Source organism: Nematolebias whitei, chromosome 1 (genome assembly GCF_014905685.2).
Source record: "Nematolebias whitei isolate Nwh7 chromosome 1, NemWhi1, whole genome shotgun sequence".
In the NCBI taxonomy this organism is placed as follows: Eukaryota; Metazoa; Chordata; class Actinopteri; order Cyprinodontiformes; family Rivulidae; genus Nematolebias; species Nematolebias whitei.
The window spans coordinates 59,754,085-59,777,362 of record NC_056498.1 but is presented as its reverse complement, the minus strand read 5'-3'; the positions used below and the strand labels follow the sequence as shown (position 1 = coordinate 59,777,362).

The window sequence follows — 23,278 nt, the reverse complement described above, 5'->3', positions numbered from 1 at the left end:
TCTTACTGTTTGACCTAAAACACACTTGTCTTTAATTTTTAGAGTTTAAGCTCATTAGAAGTAGTTAGATATGTATTTTTTTTTATTTTTGATGCTATGCCAGAACAAACAAATTGCTGTGTGATCATTAACGTCCACTGATTCACTATTTTTTAAAATTATTTTATGACTATTATAAACTAATAAAATATGTAGGAATACCAAACACCAAAACTAAATAATATATGATAGAATAACTGAACATGTTTGTTAGCAGAAACACTGCTCTACGTAAAGAATTATGAGAACTTCTTGCTTATTTTTGATATTTTAAAGATACCTTTAACAATACTGATCAATTTGTCTAGTTAAAATCTCTCTGAAATTACTAGCTTAAATCTTTGTGCACTGGCCAATCTATAAAAGCTTTCGTTATTATTATATGGTTTTAAGCTACTTAGAGCCATGAATACCAGTCAATATTATATCATACAGTAAGAAGCAAAATCAGCACTTTTTTTTTTTCAAATCGATGATTAAAGTGTCCTCAAACTAAAGATTGGTGACCCACTGCCAACTACTACACTGGTTTGTTTACCTACTAAAACAGCAGAAGTGACAGAAAACAGGTCATTGAGGACGTCCATGAAAGAGTCATCCATTTGGGGTTGAGAAATCTGACTTTTTTTTTTTTTGAGGCTTTGAGACATCTTTTTTAAGATTTACTGAGTAAAGTATATTTTGTTTACATTGAGTGCATACCTGCATTTCAGAAAGAAAAAAACACTACTGGCATAAACTTTCAAATTGTCACTTAATGTAGTTCTGGATAACATTTTTTATGCTTGATTTCAGACTTTGCCATGCAGACCTTTTAAAAAAAATAAAATAAAAAAAGTTTCTGAAAAGAAGCCTAACTTTAATCTCACTTTACCTTTGAGTTCATTAGATTTTTTTGGCTTTGGAATATCTAAAACGGGATTGTTTTATAGTCCTGTGTATTTGGGTGTGTGGCGGTGCGTTTGTCGCGTAGCAGAGGTAATGACCATGTGTGTGTGTGCGCGCGCGCGTGTGTTTCAGACGGTGAACCTCAGCAGAGCGCATCTTCTCTCCGACTGCAGCTTCAGAGCGGCGGCAGCGCGCCTGCGCAGTGCATCCAGGGGCTCGGTGGCAATCGGTGCTGAAGTGGGGCGGATGGCAGAAAAAAACCCGGCGGAGATGGACTTTACACCGCGGGATTCCCATTTGCCATGCTGGTAAATAAGCGTCGGAACATCGTGTTTTCATCCCCGTCGCTTTAGGACGCTGACAGCCCAACACAAAGCGGTAAGGTCTGGGTTATTCCGCGCTAACGCTCCGCTCACTCAGGCTGGCTAGCTGACGTTAGCTCGGCGCTAGCTGCCGCCCGCCTCCTCCTCCTGCCGCCGCCTGAGACAGCGGCTCGCGGAGCTAGCACTAAAGTGGGTGTTGTTTGATTCGCGAAGGGTGTCTGTGTGACAGTCAGCACCGAACATCCCTCTCTGTAGCCGGGTTATGACTCGTTGGTGTCAGCTGGGAGGGCACCCCCCTCCCTGCCTCTCTCTGCTAGGCGGCAGCTCGGTGTGAAACAAGCTAACCAGCAGAGCTAGTGGTGCTCGGAGAGGCTGAGAGCTGGTTCCGATCAGCTTCTCTGCTCGTTATCTGAAAACATGCACAGGCCTTTCGGGCATATCCCGGGCTGTGACAGTCCATTGATACTTTATCCTGTCAGCCGTCTGCCTTTGAAGAGGATTTATTTCTTTCTGCTGTGCACGGTTGTGATTTCCCCCTGTAATGTTCTAAACTAGCATTAGATAGTGGTCCTGCAGTGCACAGCTGAAGGAACACCCACACTGCAGTTCCCCATGGGTGTGTTGAGTCAGAGGAACTCAGGTTATGTTGCAACTACATCCTGGGAGACTTCCTCATAAACCCCATGAACTTTATTCCTCACTCAGACGTGGTAAACAGGCTGGCAGCTGTCTTATCTGCATATTTCAACTATATTTTACTTGAGCATGTTTACACAAAGCAGAGAAATATTGTAAGATCAGTCATTTCTAAACATATGATGTGATGTTTGGGCTCATCCTGTATGTTGATTGAGCTTTCAGTCATCCAGGCCATTCCCAAGTGCCTGAACATAATTTATTAGCTTTTTTTTTTTTTACCTCTTGTCCAAAAGGCTTTCTTGGTTCTAATTCCTGCAAGCTGTAAACTTTCTTGGCATCTTCTACTCCCCCACCATTCCTGGGGTGTTCTTCTTAAAGTGCGAGCCAATACTGAGTGTGTAAATTATGCTAGAACTGAAGAAGCTGTTTGAACAAGATGTGAAAGGTTTTTAAGAAACAGGAAATAAAGCTACATTGTCATTTATTCAAACACTGAGGGCTGTTTAGCCTCTTGGACATAGCTTATAGCAATTTTTAAAGAAATGCATATCGCCCGCCACCTATCATGCTTTAGTCTAACATCGTCTTACGTTGACAAATGACAGAGTTGTAGCCATTTTTGATCTAATCTGGAAAATAATGTGATCTACAATCTTGCAAGACGTCATGCTCAGAATATGTGTAGGGGATTATTTTCAGCTACTACCACACCAAACTTTAGCCTAATATCAATAAAGCTGACGGAATTCTCGACATTTTTGTGTTTTCTAAGATCACGGGTCTGTGGCGGGCATCTTGAATTGGGTTGACTCCAAAAGTTAATCAGTTGTAGATGTATATGTTCAATAAGTAGTCTAAAAGTTTATTTAAAATATTTCTAGTGGTTCATTAGATATTTTGCTAACAGACAAATAAGGTTGACTCCGAAGTTTATTGCTAAAGTTTTAAGTAAAGATAATTCAGTTTCCTTTCAAAGACCAAAAACATGCATGTTAGTTGGTAACTCTAAATTGTCCCTATAGGTGTGGGTGACGGAAGGGCTGTTTGTCTCTGTGTCCCTCCGATGGACTTGCAACCTGTCCAGGCTGTACCCTGTCTCACAAACACACAGTCTGATGGACTGATTCTGACCTAAATGACAAAGAGTCGCTAGTCCCAGCAGGACCAAGACCAAAGTAGATTTTTGCTGTCTTAAAAACAACTTCAGTCTCAAAAACTCCATTTTGTTGCTGCTATTTGTGTTTGCAAATAACCATAAACTGCGAAATATGAAATTGCTGGGAGTAGTTCACTTTAGTCTTGACCCAGCTCAGACGAGCCATTAGCTCATACATCTTGTCAGAATTAAGCTAAAAAAAAAGATCTGCAATGTAAGATATTATTTGTTCAAAAACGTTACGATTACTTTGTGGCTTCTCTTAGGGACTCAAATTGAATTAAACTGGCAAAACGATGGCTTAGTGGTTAGCACTGTTGCTTCACAGCAAGAAGGTCCCGGGTTCAATGGACATGGGGTCTTTCTGTGTGGAGTTTGCATTTTCTCCTTGTGTTTTCATGGGTTTTTCCCGGGTACTCTGGTTTCCTCCCATTGTCCAAAACATGCATGTTAGGCTGCTTTGAAGGCCTCCCTTACAAAAGAGATCTGTGATCTCATTGGGATTTGCCTGGTTAAATAAAGGTTAATAATAATAAAAAAAAATTACCTTCCGTTGCTGTACAGATACTTATTTTATTTATTATTCCTGGTATGATTATTGGTAAATACAACATACAATATAATTTAACAAGGAAACTTCATTTTCTGTTTTTGGTGCATCAAGTCTTTTTTTGATTGCATCACTTTGTGTTCAGCAGTTACGGTACATAGGTGGTACTTTATATTTTTGCAGTTAAATAAGAACTTGTTTAACAAAAGTGTTCAAATATGTCTTTATTTTCTCTGTAAGAATGAAACTGCAGACAATGTGCAAACTTTGGGGAAGTTGTTAATTTTATGAGGTACTGAAAGTCCTGATGAATTTGAGAATGTGTAAAAAATAACAAACATGCATGAAACTATTGTCTATTAACCTCTTTTCCAAATGTAAACAATACGCTTCAACCTCCTAAACTTCAGCCAGGGACTAAGAACTTTTTATATGTGAAACCACCTTGTTAAAATATAGCCACCTTCCAAAATGCAAATTATTTCATGTCTTTACTGCTCGAAATAGTAACACTGATTGTGTGTTTCTTTAATAAAAAAGTTCATCATCGCTGCCGTGTAAGTCTGCATCTTTACGTTCTAAAATATATGGTATAAAACTTTTTTTTCTTTCCTCTGTGTCTTTCAGATGCTGTACGTTCACTGCCCCTCTGTACTCTCACTTCCATAAATGATCCATTTACCAAGATCCAAGGAAGACTAGAGGGCAACGGCGAGAGCAGAACAAAACGTTGAAATAAGGAAACAACTTGCCACTCCAGTCAGGGATGGTGACACCAGTATCCTCTCTTCCCTGTGGTGAAAACAACCCCCTCACCTTGACCTGCATATCCAGCAAGCCAAACAGCCAAAAAGACCCTCAGACAGCCCACCAGTCAGTCACTTTGTCAACCAACTTGCTATCATCCAGCAACCTATTACCTCACGCCATGACTGCTCTGTCTGACCTGTGTTTAGGAACTCATTAATTCATGGTAAGTTTTAAAGGTTGACTAATATCACTTTTATAAGGGATACCCCAAGAAGGCATTCAGTTGTTCAGTTTAGTGTCAAACGTATTGTTTCAGGTCACGGTTTAGAAAATGTTTGATGACGAGTGTTTTTTTTATTGTGGTTTCAGATGTTTTCTTTTACTTTTTCATTAAAAGCATTATTTACGTAGCATTATAAAAAAAAAAAAATGTCTAATCTGGAAATTCAGAAAAAGGGGAAAAAGCTTGGGGTGGAAGTCTTCAAGCACCTCACGATGCCATTTAATTACTGTTCAGAGGACTGCGGTGCGATTATAAAATGATTATGGATGCATCTGTAATCACACCTGATTATAGAATCTTTCAGGCTTAAAATAAACAATATTTTGTTCTGTGCTGCAGATAAAACTGTTTTTATTCAAGCAAGATTATGGGAGTTAATTGAGCAAAAAATACTGAGCCCAGTGTCATAATATTCAGTGGCAATGGAGGTCATTTTATCACGTTAGAGCTGTCTTACCTGTTAGTGTTTCCAAAAGTTTGTGTTCTTATTGTAGAGAATAACTTTTTGATTTGGAGGCTAATCGCTCAGAGTAGGAGGCCGGAGTAATTTCTCAACATAAATATTGCACATAGATGTCCTGTGAGGCAAAATTGTTGGTGAACGCAGACTGTTTAAACACCGATCACTGATGAAAAAGCCTTACCAGCATCACAGGCATGGCAATAGTTATCAAGTCATAATCAGTAGCGGTAGTCGATCAATTTAGTAAAGGGAGAATGAGACAAATGTACAGTAAAATAAAGTAAATGATTAATTTGTTGCAGAATGACATAACTTTCAGATGAACGTGGTCTGATCATCAAAGAACAGTTTGCACATTTTATCTCCAGCTGATGTTCTGCAGGAGCCTGAGCTGAGATGAAAAGTAGTCCTGTAGGAAACGCCACCTTACATTTCTCAGGGAAGTTTGTGCAGATTAAATCTGTTCAGCAGGTGTTTTACATTGGTCTACTTTTTATTGTTATTTTTGTTTTCTCTACTTGGCTCCTCTGTTAATAACGTTCAGTCTACATGTTCCTCTTCCACCTTGTCTTTTTTATTGAAACCCCCCCCCGAAGTCTAGTTAACTCTGTGCTGGGTAAAACAATTCATATATATGTTTTAAAATAACCAGCAAAGTTATGTTTAGTAAATGTGGATCTATAGATAAGGTTGCATTTTTTATTTCAGTGTACTTGATTTGTTAAATTCTGATGTGATGATATTACTGTTTTATTATGCAATAGTATTAGCAGGCATCTTATCAGTTCTCGGGGCTTGTAGTTGTGTTAATCTCTCTCTATGAATGATTCCTGTCATATCACACTGGCTCAATGCAGAGATATAGATGTTTTGTGGCCATAGTCTGCTGTGCTGTGGGTGTGCACATGTGTACACTAAGGGATGTAAGGACTTCACAACTTTGTTGCTACGAAGTAGTTGTAGTTTATTTAGTAATGTGATTATTTACATCAGTTTCTCAATCATCTTTAGTTTTTTTTCTTGGTAATGGCATTTGTACTTGTCTTGTATTCAACAAGTACTTTAAAGATTTTACATGCTATCTTATTATTATATGGTAGTTGATTTGGTTTATAGAATAGTCACTGGTTACTCAGGGTTATGAAGGAAACTTGTTCTGTGGGTGTCTCAGGGTAGTCTCTTGTTGCTACATGAGGTTATGTGGTAAAGAGGATATTTTGTGATAAAAGTACAGACTAATGCAATCAAGACAAACTTATGGTGCTCAATTTGTAAAGAAATAAGGGTAATGCCATTTTTAAATATGATCTCATGTAAAGTTCAGCTTCAAGACCAGCTGTCAGCGTGCTACCATCATAATATACTGATTTTGTTGTTTTGTTAATATTGAATATTAGTAAAATGCTCTTCAAATGGTTGGACACTGCATAATTTTGTGTTGATTTTTATTTTTAAATTTCTGGGGGGTGGGGGGGAGGTTCATGCCTCTGGTCCCCCCAGACAACCCCCCACCTCCCCAGGATTGCTTTACTCCACAGGTGCCCACTAATACATATAGATGTCCTTCTTAGCCATCAGCAGACGTTGGCTGATATTCTGTCAAATTCACTGTACAGTGGTGCTTGAAAGTTTGTGAAGCCTTTAGAATTTTCTGTGTTTCTGCATAAATGTGACCAAAAACTTCATCAGATTTTCACACAAGTCCTCTAAAAGTAGATAAAGAGAACCCAGTTAAACAAATGAGACAAAAATATTATACTTGGTTATTTATTTACTGAGGAAAATGATCCAATATTACATATTTGTGAGTGGCAAAAGTGAATCTTTGCTTTCAGGATTTGGTGTTTGGGTTTTACAAATATGTAGTATTGGACCATTTTCCTCAAGAACAGTGGCTTCCTCCTTGCAACCCTGCCATACACACCATTGTTGTTCAGTGTTCTCCGGATGGTGGACTCATGAACATTAACATTAGTCAATGTGAGAGAGGCCTTCAGTTGTTAGAAGTTACCCTGAGGTCCTTTGTGACCTCTTCGACTATTACACACTGTTCTTGGAGTGATCTTTGTTGGTTGACCATTCCTGTGGAGGGTAACAATGGTCTTGAATGCCTTTCATTTGTTAGCAATCTGTCTGACTGTGGATTGGTGGAGTCCAAACTCTTTAGGGATGGTTTTGTAACTTTTTTCAGCCTGATAGCATCAACAACTCTTTTCGCAGTTCCTCAGAAATCTCCTTTTTTGTGCCATGATACATTTCCACACACATGTTGTCAAGAGCAGACTTTGAGAGATCCCTGCTCTTTAAATCTCACATGGTGCCCACTCACACCTGATCATTTTCCCATTGACTGAAAACACCCGACTCTAACTTCACCTTCAAATTAACTGCTAATCCTAGAGGTTCACATACTTTTGCCACTCACAAATATGTAATATTGGATCATTTTCCTCAATAAATAAATAACCAAGTATAATATTTTTTGTCTTGTTTGTTTAACTGGGTTCTCTTTATCTGCTGTTTGGACTTTTGTGAAAATCTGAAGATGTTTAGGTCATATTTATGCAGAAATATAGCAAATGCTTCAGGGTTCACAAACTTTCAAGTAACACTGTATCATTGTAAACTGTTTAAATTTGACAACCTGGTTTCTAAAGATAGAAGATAATATAAAACACAAAGCTATTTAATTTTGTATGTCAATGTACGTGGTCAGTGGTGGGCATGGTTCCACTATATCTGCTAATAGTGCAACTAACTTTCCATTGAGCGGATTAATGTTTTTGCTAACTTTGAAAACCTTTAACAGAATTAGCTTTTGCTAAAATCGAATCCGGTAAATCCAAATCCGCTAATTTTTTAAAAGACAGTTCTCTGCACTAAAAGTGTACAGGAGAATGGTGATTTACATGGAGCTACGCTATGCAGAGCTAAGCAAAGCTAAGCACCACCCAGCCAGTAAACAGTCAGAAATATTGCAAACATAATTCCTGCCCAGCATGCTTTGTAATGCTCTCACTGTCTCTGGGACATGACTCTCTCACACATTTCACACATCTTTACTTTAATACAAACCAATTTTACTGAACGAATATTGATGATGACGCACAGCAACTTTGTAGTTGGTTTATACAAGACGTTAACCACAAAGATGATCACCAAAGTGAGTCAATTCATTAAAGTAAATGACACGAGGAAGACGTCTGACACACACTGAATGCATCAATCTACTTCAGCACAGCAAAGTTCTGCTCCACAACTTTGATTCCGATGGGCCGGATTAATTCCTGATAGCTCACCTTTGAACGGGACATGGACCCTTTACTTATGTTTTATGAACCGTTCTGAGTTGTGTTCAGTAACAACGTTGTCACATTACAGACAGTCTTACAGTGTCAGCAACAGCGGTGTATGATAAAAGTTAGCACTTTTGCGTTAGCTTCTGCTAATTTTAAAAAATCTTTTCAGAGGTTTAGCGTTAGTAAAGCTAATTATTTTAGTTGGTGAATTAGCGGTTAGCAAAGCTAACTTTTTGGTTAGCTGTGCCCACCACTGTTTGCGATAAACAACACTCTGAGTACCTGCAAGCAAACAGTCCAGCACCTTCTCATAATGGATCAACCAGTTTGCTGGTGACAGACAAAACTAGTTGTTCACAAGCAAAAGGAGGATTATCAGCCTAACGACTGATTGTTAGTGCCCTGCTGGTTGCTTAGGGCTGAGTGATACTAGCAATATTAGCATTGTAAGATGGGGACGAGCGGATTCTCTTCACAAAGATGGCTTCTGTTACTCTTCTCTTTTACCAAGGTTCCTCTATCAAGGATGTGCACATCGTCATCCCTGAAAAAGTTACCGCTGGCCTGGAGATGAGCGTAAACTGCAGAGTCTTGGCCTGATGGTGCTGATCTTTTGTGCTGGGCCATCCTTTTGGCCAGTGGCTGCTCTGTTTTCTCCAGTGTATAACTGATCACAGCCCTCCTGGCACTTAACAGCAGCATACACTATATCTTTGGGATGAACCAGTCCAGTGTTCCCCCGAGGCCACTTGCCTTGGGAGGGCACTCGTCTCGTCTGCGTTTCACATATCAAACGTGTCGGAGTCCGTTAAATGACAAGTATGAAGCATCTTGCGACAAAATATCCTCTTGTATTACTTATGGCACCTTTAGGTCATCAAAGGCTAGGCTAGATATTGTTAATGTATTTCTTAAATGAAATTTACATCTCATTCTAGGTTGATCTAATGTGCAAAGCATGTGAAGATATTAACATTCTTTAGAAAATCTGGAAGAGTTTTACAGAACATGTGGCATCTTTTATTTTTGACAACTTTTTTTGTTTTTCCCACTCTTCTCAGCATATTTGTATTTCCAACCCCTATTTGCATATCCCGTCAGTATGGCCTCTTCTCCCAGTTTGGAACAAAACCAAACCCTTGCTCTCATTTGCATCTAGCGGCCTGTTTTCCACCGGTGCTACCTGGTTGCTGAATAACCGATGGCCACTCTGCCGGTCAGGCGACTGCATTTGCATACCAGGCAGGTCGCCTCAGGCTTACCTCCCGTGCATTATTGTTGGTGGAAATCACGTGTTTAGTGGAGAAAATGATAAAGAGGGGAGAAGCCTTTTCTATGCTACTGGCAGTTATCATTACGTGGATTTATATGTCCTATTTTGAGAAGTTTTATTTGAATCATGACTTTACAGGTAAGAGCTCTGTTTCAGAAATTGTACTAAGTCCAATTTATACATTTTCAAGCCAACAGCCATAGGATGAAGATAAGTTGTAGATTTTCTGTAGGGAAGTTTTTTGAATCTCAGAATATGCTTATTTGGCAAAACATGCATTCTGAGCTATGTGTTATTTTCTGGTATTAAAATAAAATCCCAGTTTTTATTCAAACAAGCCAAAATAATATAAAAGCATTGTATTTATTTAGGGTGTGTTTTTAAAGTTATCTCTTCAACAAGGGTGGGGAGACATTACAACTTAACTTTAAACTGCTTGTTAAATGTCTGAACTGATTCAGTTCTAATTTGTGCTGCAGTTCTGTTCACCAACAAAACGAATCAGCCTGCATGCAGTTTGACAGCAGTCCAAGTTTCCCAGTGATGTAAAACTCCCCCAAACTGGGTCTTGTTCCATTTGTTTAATTTTAAACACACTTGATAGCCTCACAAATTTAGCTTCTTGTTTTTTTTTTTGTTTTTTTTGCTGTTGAAACAACTTGAAAATGCCCTCAAGTGTCTTTTTTTTTTAACCCAATATGAACCTTTGCTTGCACAAGCCTGTTAGGGCTTTCTTCAGACCTCCCTAAGTCTGCACTGCCAATCGCTGAGTTGTTTTAAATTAGAAGCTGAAGGAAAGTTTGGTTGGTTTTGTGTACATTAGCTGATTATGGGTAGAAGGCTGCATATTAGTAGCTCTTACAAGGCAGAATGACAGAATTACCGTTTTATTTATAGTCCAAGGATCAGAAGGGGGACTGGCTTTAGCTAGGAGATAAGGAGCAAAGGCTGTGTGGAGGAAGTATTCACCCACAGAAGAGTAGTTACAATTTAAAGAGACAGCTCCCTTTTTTTTTCATTACTCCCACTCTTTTTTTTTTTGTGTTAATATGCAAACGTTACCTTGCTGATGACGGTAAGCATTAATATGGACAGCTGCCTGTCAGCTGTGTCACTGCTTGTGTTGTAAGACAATGGTTCATATTATGAGCAGCGATTATGAAAGAACGTGTTAATTAATAAAAACAGTTGGTACTGTAAATATTGCAAGTTGTCAAATGGAAAAAACAATAGGTAATGTTTTTGCATGTGTTTGTCATGTTAGCAAAATATCCTATAAACCCTTGTATTATTTTTAAATAAAAACTTCAGAAATAAATAATTAGAAAGACATCTATAGTTGATTACCTTTAGGCAACCTTAGCAAACATAAAAAAAATTATACCTCAGTCAGTTTTATAGCTATTGAGCTAAAACTGGGTGTGTTACTAGCTAAGAGTCATCTTCAACACTTTTAAGTGCTAACTGATTGCGTCAGATCTGTTTTTTGTTTGTTTGTTTTTGCCATTATCTGGTGAAGTCAGTTCAGTCTCTTGGGAAAATATCCCATGAACCACTGGACAAATTTTAACAAAACTGAGAAAGTAATCATTTGATGTACATCTACAACTGATTACAACTATTCAACATTGCCTGTGCACAAATGGCTACAGCTCAGGTAATTTTAAAGGGAATGAGCGCAAATTTGGTGTAATTAAAACTGAGTCAATCTCAACATGCACTGAACAAAAATATAAATGCAACACTTTTGTTTTTGCTCCCATTTTTCATGAGCTGAACTCAAAGATCTAAGTGTTTTTTTTTACGTACACAAAATACCTTTTTTTCCACAAATATTGTTCCCAAGTTTGTGTAAATCTATGTTAGTGAGCACTTCTTCGCCGAGATACTCCCTCCACCTTGTGGTGATATGAGTCTTTGGACTCCTATCCTTTTGGTGGCAGTGTCTTCACCTTTACTATTACTTTCCTTTACCTATATATACTGATGAAGAAGAGTACTGAGTAGTGGCATGCTACCAGGTGTGTGAGTGGAATAAAGTGGACTGAGTTTGAAAAACATTAAAAGTTCTCTGCAGTTTCACTGAAACAACACACCTCACAAGTGTGGCACATCAAGGTGCTGAATAGACAGCATGATTATTGCACAGGTGTACCTTAGGCTGACCACAATAAAAGGCCACTCTAAAATGTGAAGTTTTATCACACAGCACAATTCCACAGCTGTCGCAGGTTTTGAGGGAGCGTGCAATTGACTGCAGGAATGTCCATGTTCAGAGAATTTGGCCGTACAGTAGTCCCTCGTTTATCGCGGGGGGTTTCTGTTCTCAGTCCCCCCGTGATGAGTGGAAAACCACGAAGTATGTATAGTAGTAAGTAGTAGTTTTATTTTAGTATTTATATATAAAGGTGTTTTAAACCTTCCCATACAATGTTCTGAACAATGTTTCTAAACTCTAAACACTCTAAAAGAGCACAGCATGTCATGAACTCAGCTCTCTGCCTCGGCTGCTCTCTGCCACCTGACGCTCTTTGCCACGCCCAATTCTCCACTGTACAGCGGAGATCAGCTGATCAGCTGCAGGAGAGCAGTTTGGGCTGCACACTGGTGCTAAATAATTTAAAACAATTTATTTTGAATAACAATTCCATGCCGATCGTGTGGCTCATCCATCAATCAGCCAATTATTTTTGTGTCATGTCCAATTTCATTTTGGAAAAACCACTATAGAGCGAGTTCGCGAAAAACTAACCGTGAAGTAGTGAGGGACTACTGGACATCCAACCGGCCTCACAACCGCAGACCACGTGCAACCACACCAGCCCCTGTGTACATTGTCCACAACATACTCCTGCTCATATCCCCACTGCCGCTATGGGCCACTTGCTTCACAATGTTGACATCAGCAAACTGCTCACCCACATGACATCATACACACAGTCTGTCATCTGCCCTTTATAGTGAAAACCGGGATTCCGCCGTGAAGGGAACACCTCTCCAACACGCCATACACCGTCGAATGTGAGCAAAGTCAGTTACTACGATGAACTGCAGTCAGGTGGAGACCCGGGTGAGGGATGACGAGCATGCAATGAGCTTCTCTGAGACGGTTTCCGACAGTTTGTAGTTGGTCTCAAGACGATCTTGGAAGCGAAGATGCTGGATGTGGAGGTCCAGCGCATGTGGTCTGTGGTTGTGAGGCCAGTTGGATGTACTGCCAAAATCTCTGAAACACCTTGAGAGACAGCTTATGGTTAAACTTTAGCCTGAAAGGGGTCGGCGATATGCATGGTTTTAAAGAATGCTGGGCCTTTATTTTAAAAGTGTCCCTCAGATAACTGCGGTAAATTTTACCTAATCAGAAGTAACTGTGAAACAAAAGAACAAATCAAGCAAAAGAAAGTTTCTCAGATTATAAATGTACATTTTGAGGCAGCAGTAGACCACAATGATGAATTAATGATGAAAGAGCAGGTGACGATGAATGTGCATTAATTGTGTTTTTATTGTGCACGTGTGCTTGTTTGTCTGTGATATGTTGATCCTGTTTCTGTCGGTTTTTGTGCTAATTAAAATGCTCATTGTGTGTGTGTGTGTGTTTGTGTGTGTGGAAGCTGAGAGAAATACTTGGTCTGATGCCAGAGATCCCAGTACCAAACAAGGAAGGGAATCCTCTCAGTCCTGCCTCAGTGCTCACAGTCACACTTCATCTTTCTCTAAAACAAACACATTATTTCTTCCCTTTGTCGTGTACAGTAATATATCAGGACAACAAAAAGTGAAACATGTGGAGGCATTTTCTGAATTCTGTTTGTTGGCTTGGGATTGATTTGAATGATATGTAACTGTTTATTTCCTTCATGCTCTCAACGTGAAGCCCCACAGCGTGAGTGGAGTGGAGATGCGAAAAAGGCAGGCGGCTCATATCGAGCCCCCTCCCCAGGCCCCTGGACAGCCCCGACCTAACACCTGCTGCCTCTGTTGGTGCGGCTGCTGCAAGTGTCTCTGGTAAGGAAACCCGTCATTTTATTCACATCATTTCATTAGATAGACTGCAGCTCATTTATAGTATTTTTTTTAATAAAAATCAGTCTTTCATGAAAAACGATGCATAAAGTAAACCTTATGAAGGCGGTCACTAAGAAAATCTGGCCTAATTCGTCCGGCCCTCAACTTTCAGCTCTTGTAATGTTTTTAGTTGTAACAAATGTTTTTTTCTCTCCTATAAAATTTGTTAAACTTACTGGATATTACCTACATGTTGGAAGGTAGTAGTAGTAATAATAACAATAATAAATCTTGTTTAAATCTGCTTATCTTCATTTCTAAAATCTGCTCAAAAGATTAAATTATAACCTGAGAAGCGGTATGATAGGATGGGTACAGTCTGGTACAGTGGCGTCAGAGGTGGGCAACTAAACGATGGGCATGGTCTAAATCACAGATTTGTAAGCTAAGCAAACAAACATAGGCTGCGATAAAAAAATAAATTAAAAAAAGGATCACTCAAAATATGACCACACAGCTTTGTTGCAAACACAGAGTTTACGGGAACTGCAACAGGAAGTTTGTCAATTTTCTGGTACATTTCTCACAATGTTGAGTCACCATATAATCTCCAATGGTTGCAGCCAAGTGTGATACCACCTTAATCAGTTATCATCAGCTGGTGTGCCCAGATCAAAATTGTGCTTCAACTTGATTCCATTCAGCCTCTGAAGTATTCAGTTCTCTCAATAAATTATACAGACACAGTTGTAGCCCAGCCTAAAAGAAGTAACTGACTGCCGTACTTTTAGCCAATCAGAACGCTCGCTCTAAGCACGTGATCAGATCTGGCGTAGACGCTAAAAATCTGTGTAGCTGTATGCTTGAAGCGACGCAGCTGATTTCACTCGGTAGGTTGCAAGAAGCACTAAAAGGCAAATGATGATGTTGCTCCACATTTTGTGGACATGTAAACTAGATCCCACTTGTTGCATTTTTTTTTTTCTTTTATGGCGAAGAATTGTGAGCTCTGAGTTTCTGTTAGCTCAGAAATAAATCAACGATTGCCGGTTGATTTATCTGTACAGTAACTTGACGCAAACAGCATAAATAGCCTGATTACTGACTGAAACCTGGTTGGCTGGTTCGTTTATTGTGCTCCTTCAAAACCTGAAGTTGTTGGTAATTTACTTTATTGCATGCTTACCAAATAAATGCTTGTATCACCTGTAGAATAGTACGATAACTATAATTTAGTCTTCATCAGCTCTGCACCATAAAGGTGTTTTGTGTCTATTACTAATTGTAATGCAATGACTGCAGCCTTTGAAAAGGACCAACAAGGGAAGAATAAATTTAACCATCAAAGCAAAGTAACACGTGGGAGGAAAAATAATTATCTTCACTATGCTGCACTCTTAAGTCTTATATTGATGAGCAGGCAGTTAACACATGCTGTAGATTATATTGGCCGTTCGTATTAAACAGGAATAGTTCCGCTTAATTTTCAGCTAAGCAGTTTTTTGAACAAGTGTCAGAATTAAAACTAAAAAAATGTCATTGCTGAAAACAAAAAACTAACAGTTTGTCTTTACCGATGATGATGATTAGCTGAATAAATACAAATTTGTACTCGCACTAAGCTAACAGAATTTAACAAATCAAATTAAGTTTTAGATTTAGACTGTGGAGGATCACTTCTTTTTTTTTCTATTTTTAAAGTTAATTATTTCTTTTTTTGTCTCAACATGCATACAGTACATAGCTTCTTTTTTGTAACTTGTTTATGTGCTTTTATCTGTGTTACCCTACACTCAAAGGAAAAATGTAAAAATAAGTGTGCTATTTAAAGAGGCAAGCAAAGTTTCCAGGAAGTTGTTGCACTCGGATAGAAATTTGTACAAAAATGTTTTTTTCTGCCACTTAATACTGAAGCTGCACATACTGCTGTGATGAATTGATGAGTGGGTTAACAAAAAATACACAGGAAGGCCATGTTTGAGAGTTATTACCAAACTCTACATTTACTGAGAAAAAGTTCTTCCTGTTTCAGTTTTAAGCTTTTGCTAGTAAAGACGTCTAAGTCAAAGAGTAAATAAACATGCTACATTTGGTAGTACAAGCTAAGACTTTATAGAAATGTACTTTGTACACAGCCACAACGATTTGGCATTGCTTTTATAAAACGAATACCGGTAATCACAGTGTTATTTCATGTACTAGTGATTTTCTTAGTTGCGATTACCTCATTTTGGAAACTTTTAAAGAACAGATGATTTATAAAAATAAAAAATAAATACGCTGTTCTTTAATTATGAAGTCAAATATTTTTACATGCAACTATTTTGGTTAAAAGTAGAGAAATAGTAATTTCTACAAAAATGCTGCGTGAGTGCTGAATGACTGCTGAACAATCTGTAACTGAGTTGTTAAAACTAAAAGAAGCAGAACACTAGCTAAAACATGATGCTAGGTATAAGTTAGAATGACCAAAAACTAGCTAAAAGTATAGACACTGTAACTTAAAACTAAATGTGGCACTTCGTAAAAGCTGAATCTAGCAAAGCTGAAAGTAACAAAAGGCTAGCTAAAAGTAGCAAAACTGTAGTTAGAAGCTAATTGAAACAAAAGCCTAGCTAGAAACAACAGGCTAGCTATAAGCTAAAGTTGCATAAGACTAAGTAAAAGCTAAAAGTACATAAAAACAGCTCAAAGTAGGTAAATTGTAACTTAAAGCTAATTCTAACTGAACTCTACCCAAAAACTAAACCAAACTAACGCCTAAAGTAGCAAAAGACTAGCAATAAGTAGCAAAACTCTAGCTAGAAGTTAATTGAAGCAAAAAGCTAAATAATAGTAGCTAAAAGCTAAAATAAGAAAAGATTAGCTACAATCTAAAAGTTGCTGACGTGGATATCTGAGAGAATGATTATTGTGAAGGAACTAAAGAGAGCTCATTGTATTTTTATGAGGAAAATATTTGCAAAAAAAAAAAAAGTGAAATGTTAAAAAAAATATAAAAGTTTAATAACAAATATCATAGCACCTATCTCCCTGAATGTGCTGACAATTTTGATATATGTGTAGCTGATATATTATGAATTATGCAGACGTAGTTTTATTGCTTGAACTTAAAAACAGGAACACAATAGTGTGAATTCTGGCAGCACAACACTTTCAGCTTTCGCACAGTCAACTTCGGCTGATTTTTGAAACGATCACAAAAGAAATCTGTTTTTTGAAGAAACAGTTTTCATTTTAACAATAAAAATATGTCATCCTTACGTGCACAAATCCCCCTGTAGGTGACGGTTGCACAGTCTTGCCACGTGTTGCCCCTGAGCCAGGCACTAATGCTGTCCACGGGTATGAAGCTCCTTCAGCTGCCTGACTGTGGCTCCTCTCTCTTCAGGAGAGAGGAGTGAATGAAACATTGTTTTCAGGCAGTGAATGGTGAATGTACCGCTTCTTTCGCACCACTTCATCTGAAGTGGCGGCAGCTTGTGGACTGTGACTCTGCTGCATGTTTTTATCAGTCCAACGCTGGTGTCAGATCTCCATAACGAGCCTGGATTGCTGTGTCCTCGTTAACCTGTATGTTTATTTACCGCAGTGCCGAAGCAAGGTCGAAAGCTCATATTTGACGCACTTACAGCCTTAGTAAGGGCTGTTTGTTCACTTAAATTTGTTTTTAACCATCATGCTCATTTAAGTGTTAGATTCAACCTTGTGAGTCAAAGATCTCATCCAATACTAAGTGTTGGAAATTAGAGGGAAAATTTAGCTGAAAACATTAACGGGTCACACAGAGCATCCTCTCCCACTCATTAAACATGGCCTCTTATCTGGTCGGGGTGCCTTCTATTTTCGTCCACACATCACATGCAAAACAGCTGTGAAGAGCTGCCTGTATATTTAACTGTATTGTGAGGGTGCCGGGGGGCTGAGGTTGGCTTAGCCCATTACTGCTGCACAATGGAGACTTTGAGAAGAGACAGCAAGAGGAAGGAAAGATCCTCCACTGTGGGACAAAAATAGACTGAAGAGTGTGTGTTGCATTGTGGATTCAGCAAATGTGACTGAGCCACGATAGACATAGAGACTACCATGTTCTTCTGAGGGTTAGCGTGGACTTTACAGAAACTTGTTTTTTATCTGGGTTTAATTAACTGCTGCCAAAAAAGAGGAAAGGAGGTTGTAAGTTGGGATGGCCGTTTTAAGCAAAAACACTTCAAATATATTGTTAAATTGTTTAGAAGCAGTGAAACCATGTTCACAAGTGCTGATCTCAGCTGCAGCTTTATGATTTAGGCCGTTGCCTGGTTTGTGTTTTGCTAAAGAAGTGTTCATGGGGTTTGGACTTGTGGTGAATTCAAGTTTACTCATTCCAAGTCCTGCAGCTGACAAACCCTCAGAGGCTTTGGGTACTAACACATCCTGCTGCTAATCCTGCTAGCTGTGGATCTTTATATTACTTCATTTTCCCAGATCCAGTGGATCATCGTGGTGGTTGTGGTGGTGGGGGTTCATCTATTCTGACAGTAAAGCTGAGCTCACCCATTATCATTGTTTCCACTTTATAATCCTTTCAAAATAAACTGCAATGGCTTCTCTGACTTTTCAGAAGGGGCATAAGCAGCAAAGAAGAAAGTCCACCCAAGCACGGTTAAAAAACCACTTGGATCAAACGAACAAAAGAAAATGACCGTTACCGTCTCATCAGTTCCTTAAATTTGCCCATTTTAACAAAGTTGATTATTAGAAAATCACTGTCCATCCAGCACATAGACTAAATCAACAAAATACCTTTTACAAGTGATGTCATAGTTTAGAAGATATTGTAATTCCAGGAAAATTGTTTTTCCTTTCCTTAATCAATGTATTAATACTAGGCCTGTCATGTAAACAAATTTTGTTGGGCGATTAATTGTCTCAGAAATTATTGCGATAAGTGATAACATTGTTTGAAATTTGACAATAATTAGTACTTTTGTCAAATTTAAGAAGAAATGTTTAATTTGTTTTCTGTGTAGTACTTTTCTGACCACCAGATGGCAGTATTAGAATGAACCAAAGGATGGATAGTGAGGGAGCGAGCAGCGTGGCTCTTTAAGAAAAATGGGAGGGAGGCCCCTTGACATGACATGGGCTGTCTCTCTTCGGTTATCAAAATGGCGGACGCTCAGTGTGTTTTGAGCTCTTTAGCATAGCATTTTCACACTGAGCTTTAATAAAAGTAAATCAGTAAACCAGTTCTCAGCTTCTTTTTGCAGAGAAAAACAACTTCTTACACGAAGGCCCGGGTTTCAACCGTGAATTTTGGAGCTTTGACAAGACGGAGGTTTTTTTTCCCCGAGGTCGGCCTGTTAGCTTAGCTCTTAGCTTAGCTTCTCAGCTTAACTGCTTTTAGCGATCAAAAAACGCGATTTTTGGACAGTTAAAATGGATTTTAAAGAGAAAAGAGAAAGGGAGGGGTCAGTGAAGAACACTGGAGTTGAGCTTTTTGTCATCCAGTGTCTTCAGTAGAAAGAGAGAGACACAAAGAAACGATAAAGCCGATAAATGAAAATGCGGTCGATAATTTTCATTTTCCATGCAATTAATTGATTTATTGTTTATCGCGACAGGCCTAATTAATATTTTTTTTTAAAACGTTGCTACAAAATGATTGTTCAGAGGAAAGAAAATAAAAACCAGACGTGGTGGCAGCATTTGAAATTCCTGAAGTGGCAAAATGAAGTGTGTTAAAGAAATGCCCTCATGATGTTTGGAAAGAATGGATTATATCATAAGATCCAGTGAGACAAATAATAATTAAAACATGAGAATTTGGAGTTTAGGCATCTGTGGCGCAAGCGTTGCCACAACAGTTGGATTCCTACATGGCACAGTGCCGTCAGTGGTTGCAGTGATGTTTTCAGTTGGTATGAAAGCTGGATTGTTTTGGTTGTGGATGGATTGTTTCACAACCCAATAAAACCACTTCACATCTTGCTGCAGCTGACATTCAGTCACTTGTATTAGGTTTATTCTCAAATTTCTATTTAAACTTTATCCTCAACACTTTAATGTTGTTCCGAGCATTTCAACCACATTGCTGATCATTTAAACTTCTTTACTCTTAAAATGAGAGATGATTTTTGACCGTGTTCCTAATATTTCTTAATGTTCTTGTTGCATTTCTGTTCATGTCTTGCTTCAGGGGTTTAATGTTACTTATTCACAGTAAGGTTGTGACTTTTATCTATTCACCTAAATGTATAAGGCAGCTCAATGAAATTAAGTTGCTCAAATATTAGAAATACTTTAAAATTAAGTTGAAGCCACTACTGGGTTAATAAACCATCACAGAGACGCAGATCTAAACATTGTATTCAAAAAGGGGTGGCCAGGTCTCGGATCGTAAAGTGACATGCCAGTGGTTACAAACATTTCCGTTTTTGGCTTTATTGACGATGCAAAATAATCTGAATCAACATAGCTGACTGACTGTGGACTAATTGTGGCAGGCCTATGTGTATCATTAACTGTATACAAACCTCCATTACTGTTGTCTGAATCCTTCTCAGTACCAGGATTGTGGAGACGTTTTTAATCTGCAGATATGGATTCCTGGTTTTATATTTAAGCCATATATCTTCTTTATCTGCATTGGTGCAAATTTAGTTAAATGTAAACCTGCATGAGAGGATTAATCTAGTGCTGATCAGCAATACCTTATAATAAGACAACACTCACCATGGAGTCTTGTTGTGTGAATGTTTATGAAGTAATATGAAATATGTTACACTATTGTGATCCATTTTTCTTCCGTACGTTTTTCTGCGCGATTCTCATCCTACAGTTTTTAAGCTCTTTCAACAAATCATAAATCGAAACGTTCAGCTCGTTCAGGAGAAGGGTGCTATGACTTTTGGTATTGGTGCAACTTTAGCTTTTTGAAATATTTAGCCTTTTCTGACACCTTTTTTCTCATAAGAAATAAATTTAGCTCATTTTACATCTTTCAGAGCTTTAGGTCTGTTTACAACGTTTTACTGCTCCTTTCACTTTTTGTTCTGGTTCAGCTTCCTTGTGCAAATTTAAACTAATTTTTTCAGCTAATTTCAGCTGTTTTTTCAACTGTTTTGCGCTCCTTTCAGCTTATTGCTGCTAACTACAACATTTTTATGGTTCTTTAACTTCTTTCTGCTATTTTCAGCTTTTTCTACTATTTCAGCTACTATTTAGCTATTTTATGCTAATTAAACTTTTTCAGCTAATTCCACAATTTTTTGCACTCATTTCAACTTTTTTCAGCCCAATTCAGCAAAAATGTTCTCTCTCAACTTCCTTCTTGTAATTCTAGCTCCTTTTTGCCTTTTTAGCTACTTTTCAGCTGGGTTTTTTTGCGCATTTCTGCTTTTTTCAGATAATTTCCACTTTTTTGTGCTTATTTTTGCTTCTTTCAGCCTAATTGGGAAAATATGTGCTCTCTGCACTTCCTTCTGCTAATTTAAGCTTGTTCTACCTTTTCAGCTAGCCTTTTAGTATTTTTTTAGCTAATTTCAGCTGTTTCAGATAAATTCATGTTTTTCGTGGTAAATGCTGGTACTTTCAGCCTGATTAACATCTTTATGCTAATTTCATCTTGTTATGCTCCTTTGAGCTATTTCTTCTAGTTTCAGCATTTTCTGCAATTTCAGCTGCTATTTAGCTGTTTTATGCTAATTTTAGTTTTGTCAGCTAATTCCAATTTTTTTTCCACATTCCAGCTCTTTCCGCTTCCTACTGGTATATTAAACTTCTTTCTGTCCTTTCAGCTACTTTTCAGCAACATTTTGCTAACTTCAGCCTTTTTTTTTTTAGTAAATTTCCTAAGTTTTGTGCTCATTTCTCCTTATTTAAACTTAATTCAGCAAATATGTGTTAGAATGCTTTCTTCTGCTAATTTAGGCTTTTTCTTCCTTTTCAGCTACATTTCACCATGTTTCGTTTAGCTCATTTCAACAGTTTCTCAGCAAGTTCTTCTGCAATTCACACTGCATTTTCACAGGAAATGCAATTGTATCAAATTGCATTTTGTGTGTTGTCCTTTCAGAGAGTTGAATCGTATTTGTTGGGACTGACGTCTGGAACCTTTTCTGAAGGATGATTAAATTGTTTACAAAGTTGAAATACTAAAATAAAATGTAATCATCAATCCAAAGCACTTGTACCCGCTGTCATTTTACATACAATTGATTGAGGCTCCGGCTCGTCCAGCTCCATGATGCTCAAAGCAGTTCCAGAGAGTGCACCACAAATATTCTGACAGCTAGTTTATGTGGCCACAAGTTCAAAGAAATGGCTTGAATAGAATCAGATATATGGTATATTAGGGATGCACGATATTGGATTTTTGGCCGATATCTGATATGCCAATATGTTAAAACTTATTTGGCCGATAACCAATGCCGATACCGATATTTTATATATGTTCCTTTGTCAGAACATAGCCCTCTTATTTAGGCTTATTTGCTACAAAAATTATGCAACAGCTGTAAGAGCTGGTGACGTATATCCAGTAACAGCCAAATGCATAGCACTTTGACTTATATTAAAAGAAAAGTGTTAAATGTTATTTATTAGCATTAGTCACCTGCGATGCTTATTTTGTTATGCATGATCATTTCCTGTGTCTTATTCAGGAATGAAGACAGAATTGAGAGAAGTGAACGTCAAACCTGCACCAAAATGGACAGTATTGAAGCTGCTGAAGAACAGTGAGTGCAGCCAAGCTCCCACCGTTGTTGCTCGCTTCTGTTTTTATTGTTGTTTTGTTGATTTCAAACCCAACTTTTTTTGTTGTTGTTGCTTTTTTCCCCTCTTAATTGCAGACAGCCCAGTCTAGAGGAGGTTCTATCGTGGGCTCGAAGCTTTGAGTTGATGCTGCGCTCATTGGAGGGCCGGGAGATCTTCCGTGAGTTCCTGCGCTCTGAGTATAGCGAGGACAACCTGCTTTTCTGGTTGGCCTGTGAAGAGTTGAAAAAGGAGACCGGTCCCTCAGTGGTGGAGGAGAAGGCCAGGATTATTTATGAAGATTACGTCTCTATATTATCACCCAAAGAGGTGAGGCGCCACAAAGCCAGAGCCGTCAGCACTTTATTTGATTATATATAGTTCTGAATTGATAAGTTAACAATAAACACAACAGAGGCTAAGCTTAAATAAAGCAACTATGTAAAAATTTAATATCTAAGAGAAATATGCTACTTTGTAGACAAAATGATAACTTATCTGTCACTTTGTTGTTAGCCTAATTACAAGTTTATCACTTCTTTTTCTGTACTTTGCCCGAACTCTCTAACTTCCTAATTTGTCTTGACTCCAGGTGAGCCTGGACTCACGGGTACGAGAAGGAATTAATCAGAGTCTAGCGGAGCCCAGCAACCGGATGTACGAGGACGCCCAACTCCAGATCTACACACTGATGCACCGAGACTCCTTCCCCCGTTTCCTCAACTCCACCGTTTACAGAGACCTCCTGGCCAGCAGGAGGCGCACCTGCCTCGACACCTAAACCTCTCCACCGTTCGTCATTGCCAACAAGACTACTACTTAAACTTCAAATATGGTGCCAGAAGTCAGGTTTGGGGGAGGGGGAACA

At 38.4% G+C, this 23,278-nt stretch overlaps 1 protein-coding gene across 1 annotated transcript; it reads left to right on the top strand.

Annotated features, from left to right (window-relative positions):
* The first annotated feature begins 4,515 nt into the window (after window positions 1-4,515).
* rgs17 (regulator of G protein signaling 17) lies at window positions 4,516-23,278 on the top strand. Its single transcript, XM_037686034.1, has 5 exons — window positions 4,516-4,568; window positions 13,541-13,671; window positions 22,320-22,394; window positions 22,509-22,740; window positions 23,003-23,278. Exons 1-5 carry the CDS (start codon window positions 4,566-4,568, stop codon window positions 23,189-23,191), a joined length of 630 nt encoding a protein of 209 aa, XP_037541962.1. The 5' UTR covers window positions 4,516-4,565; the 3' UTR covers window positions 23,192-23,278.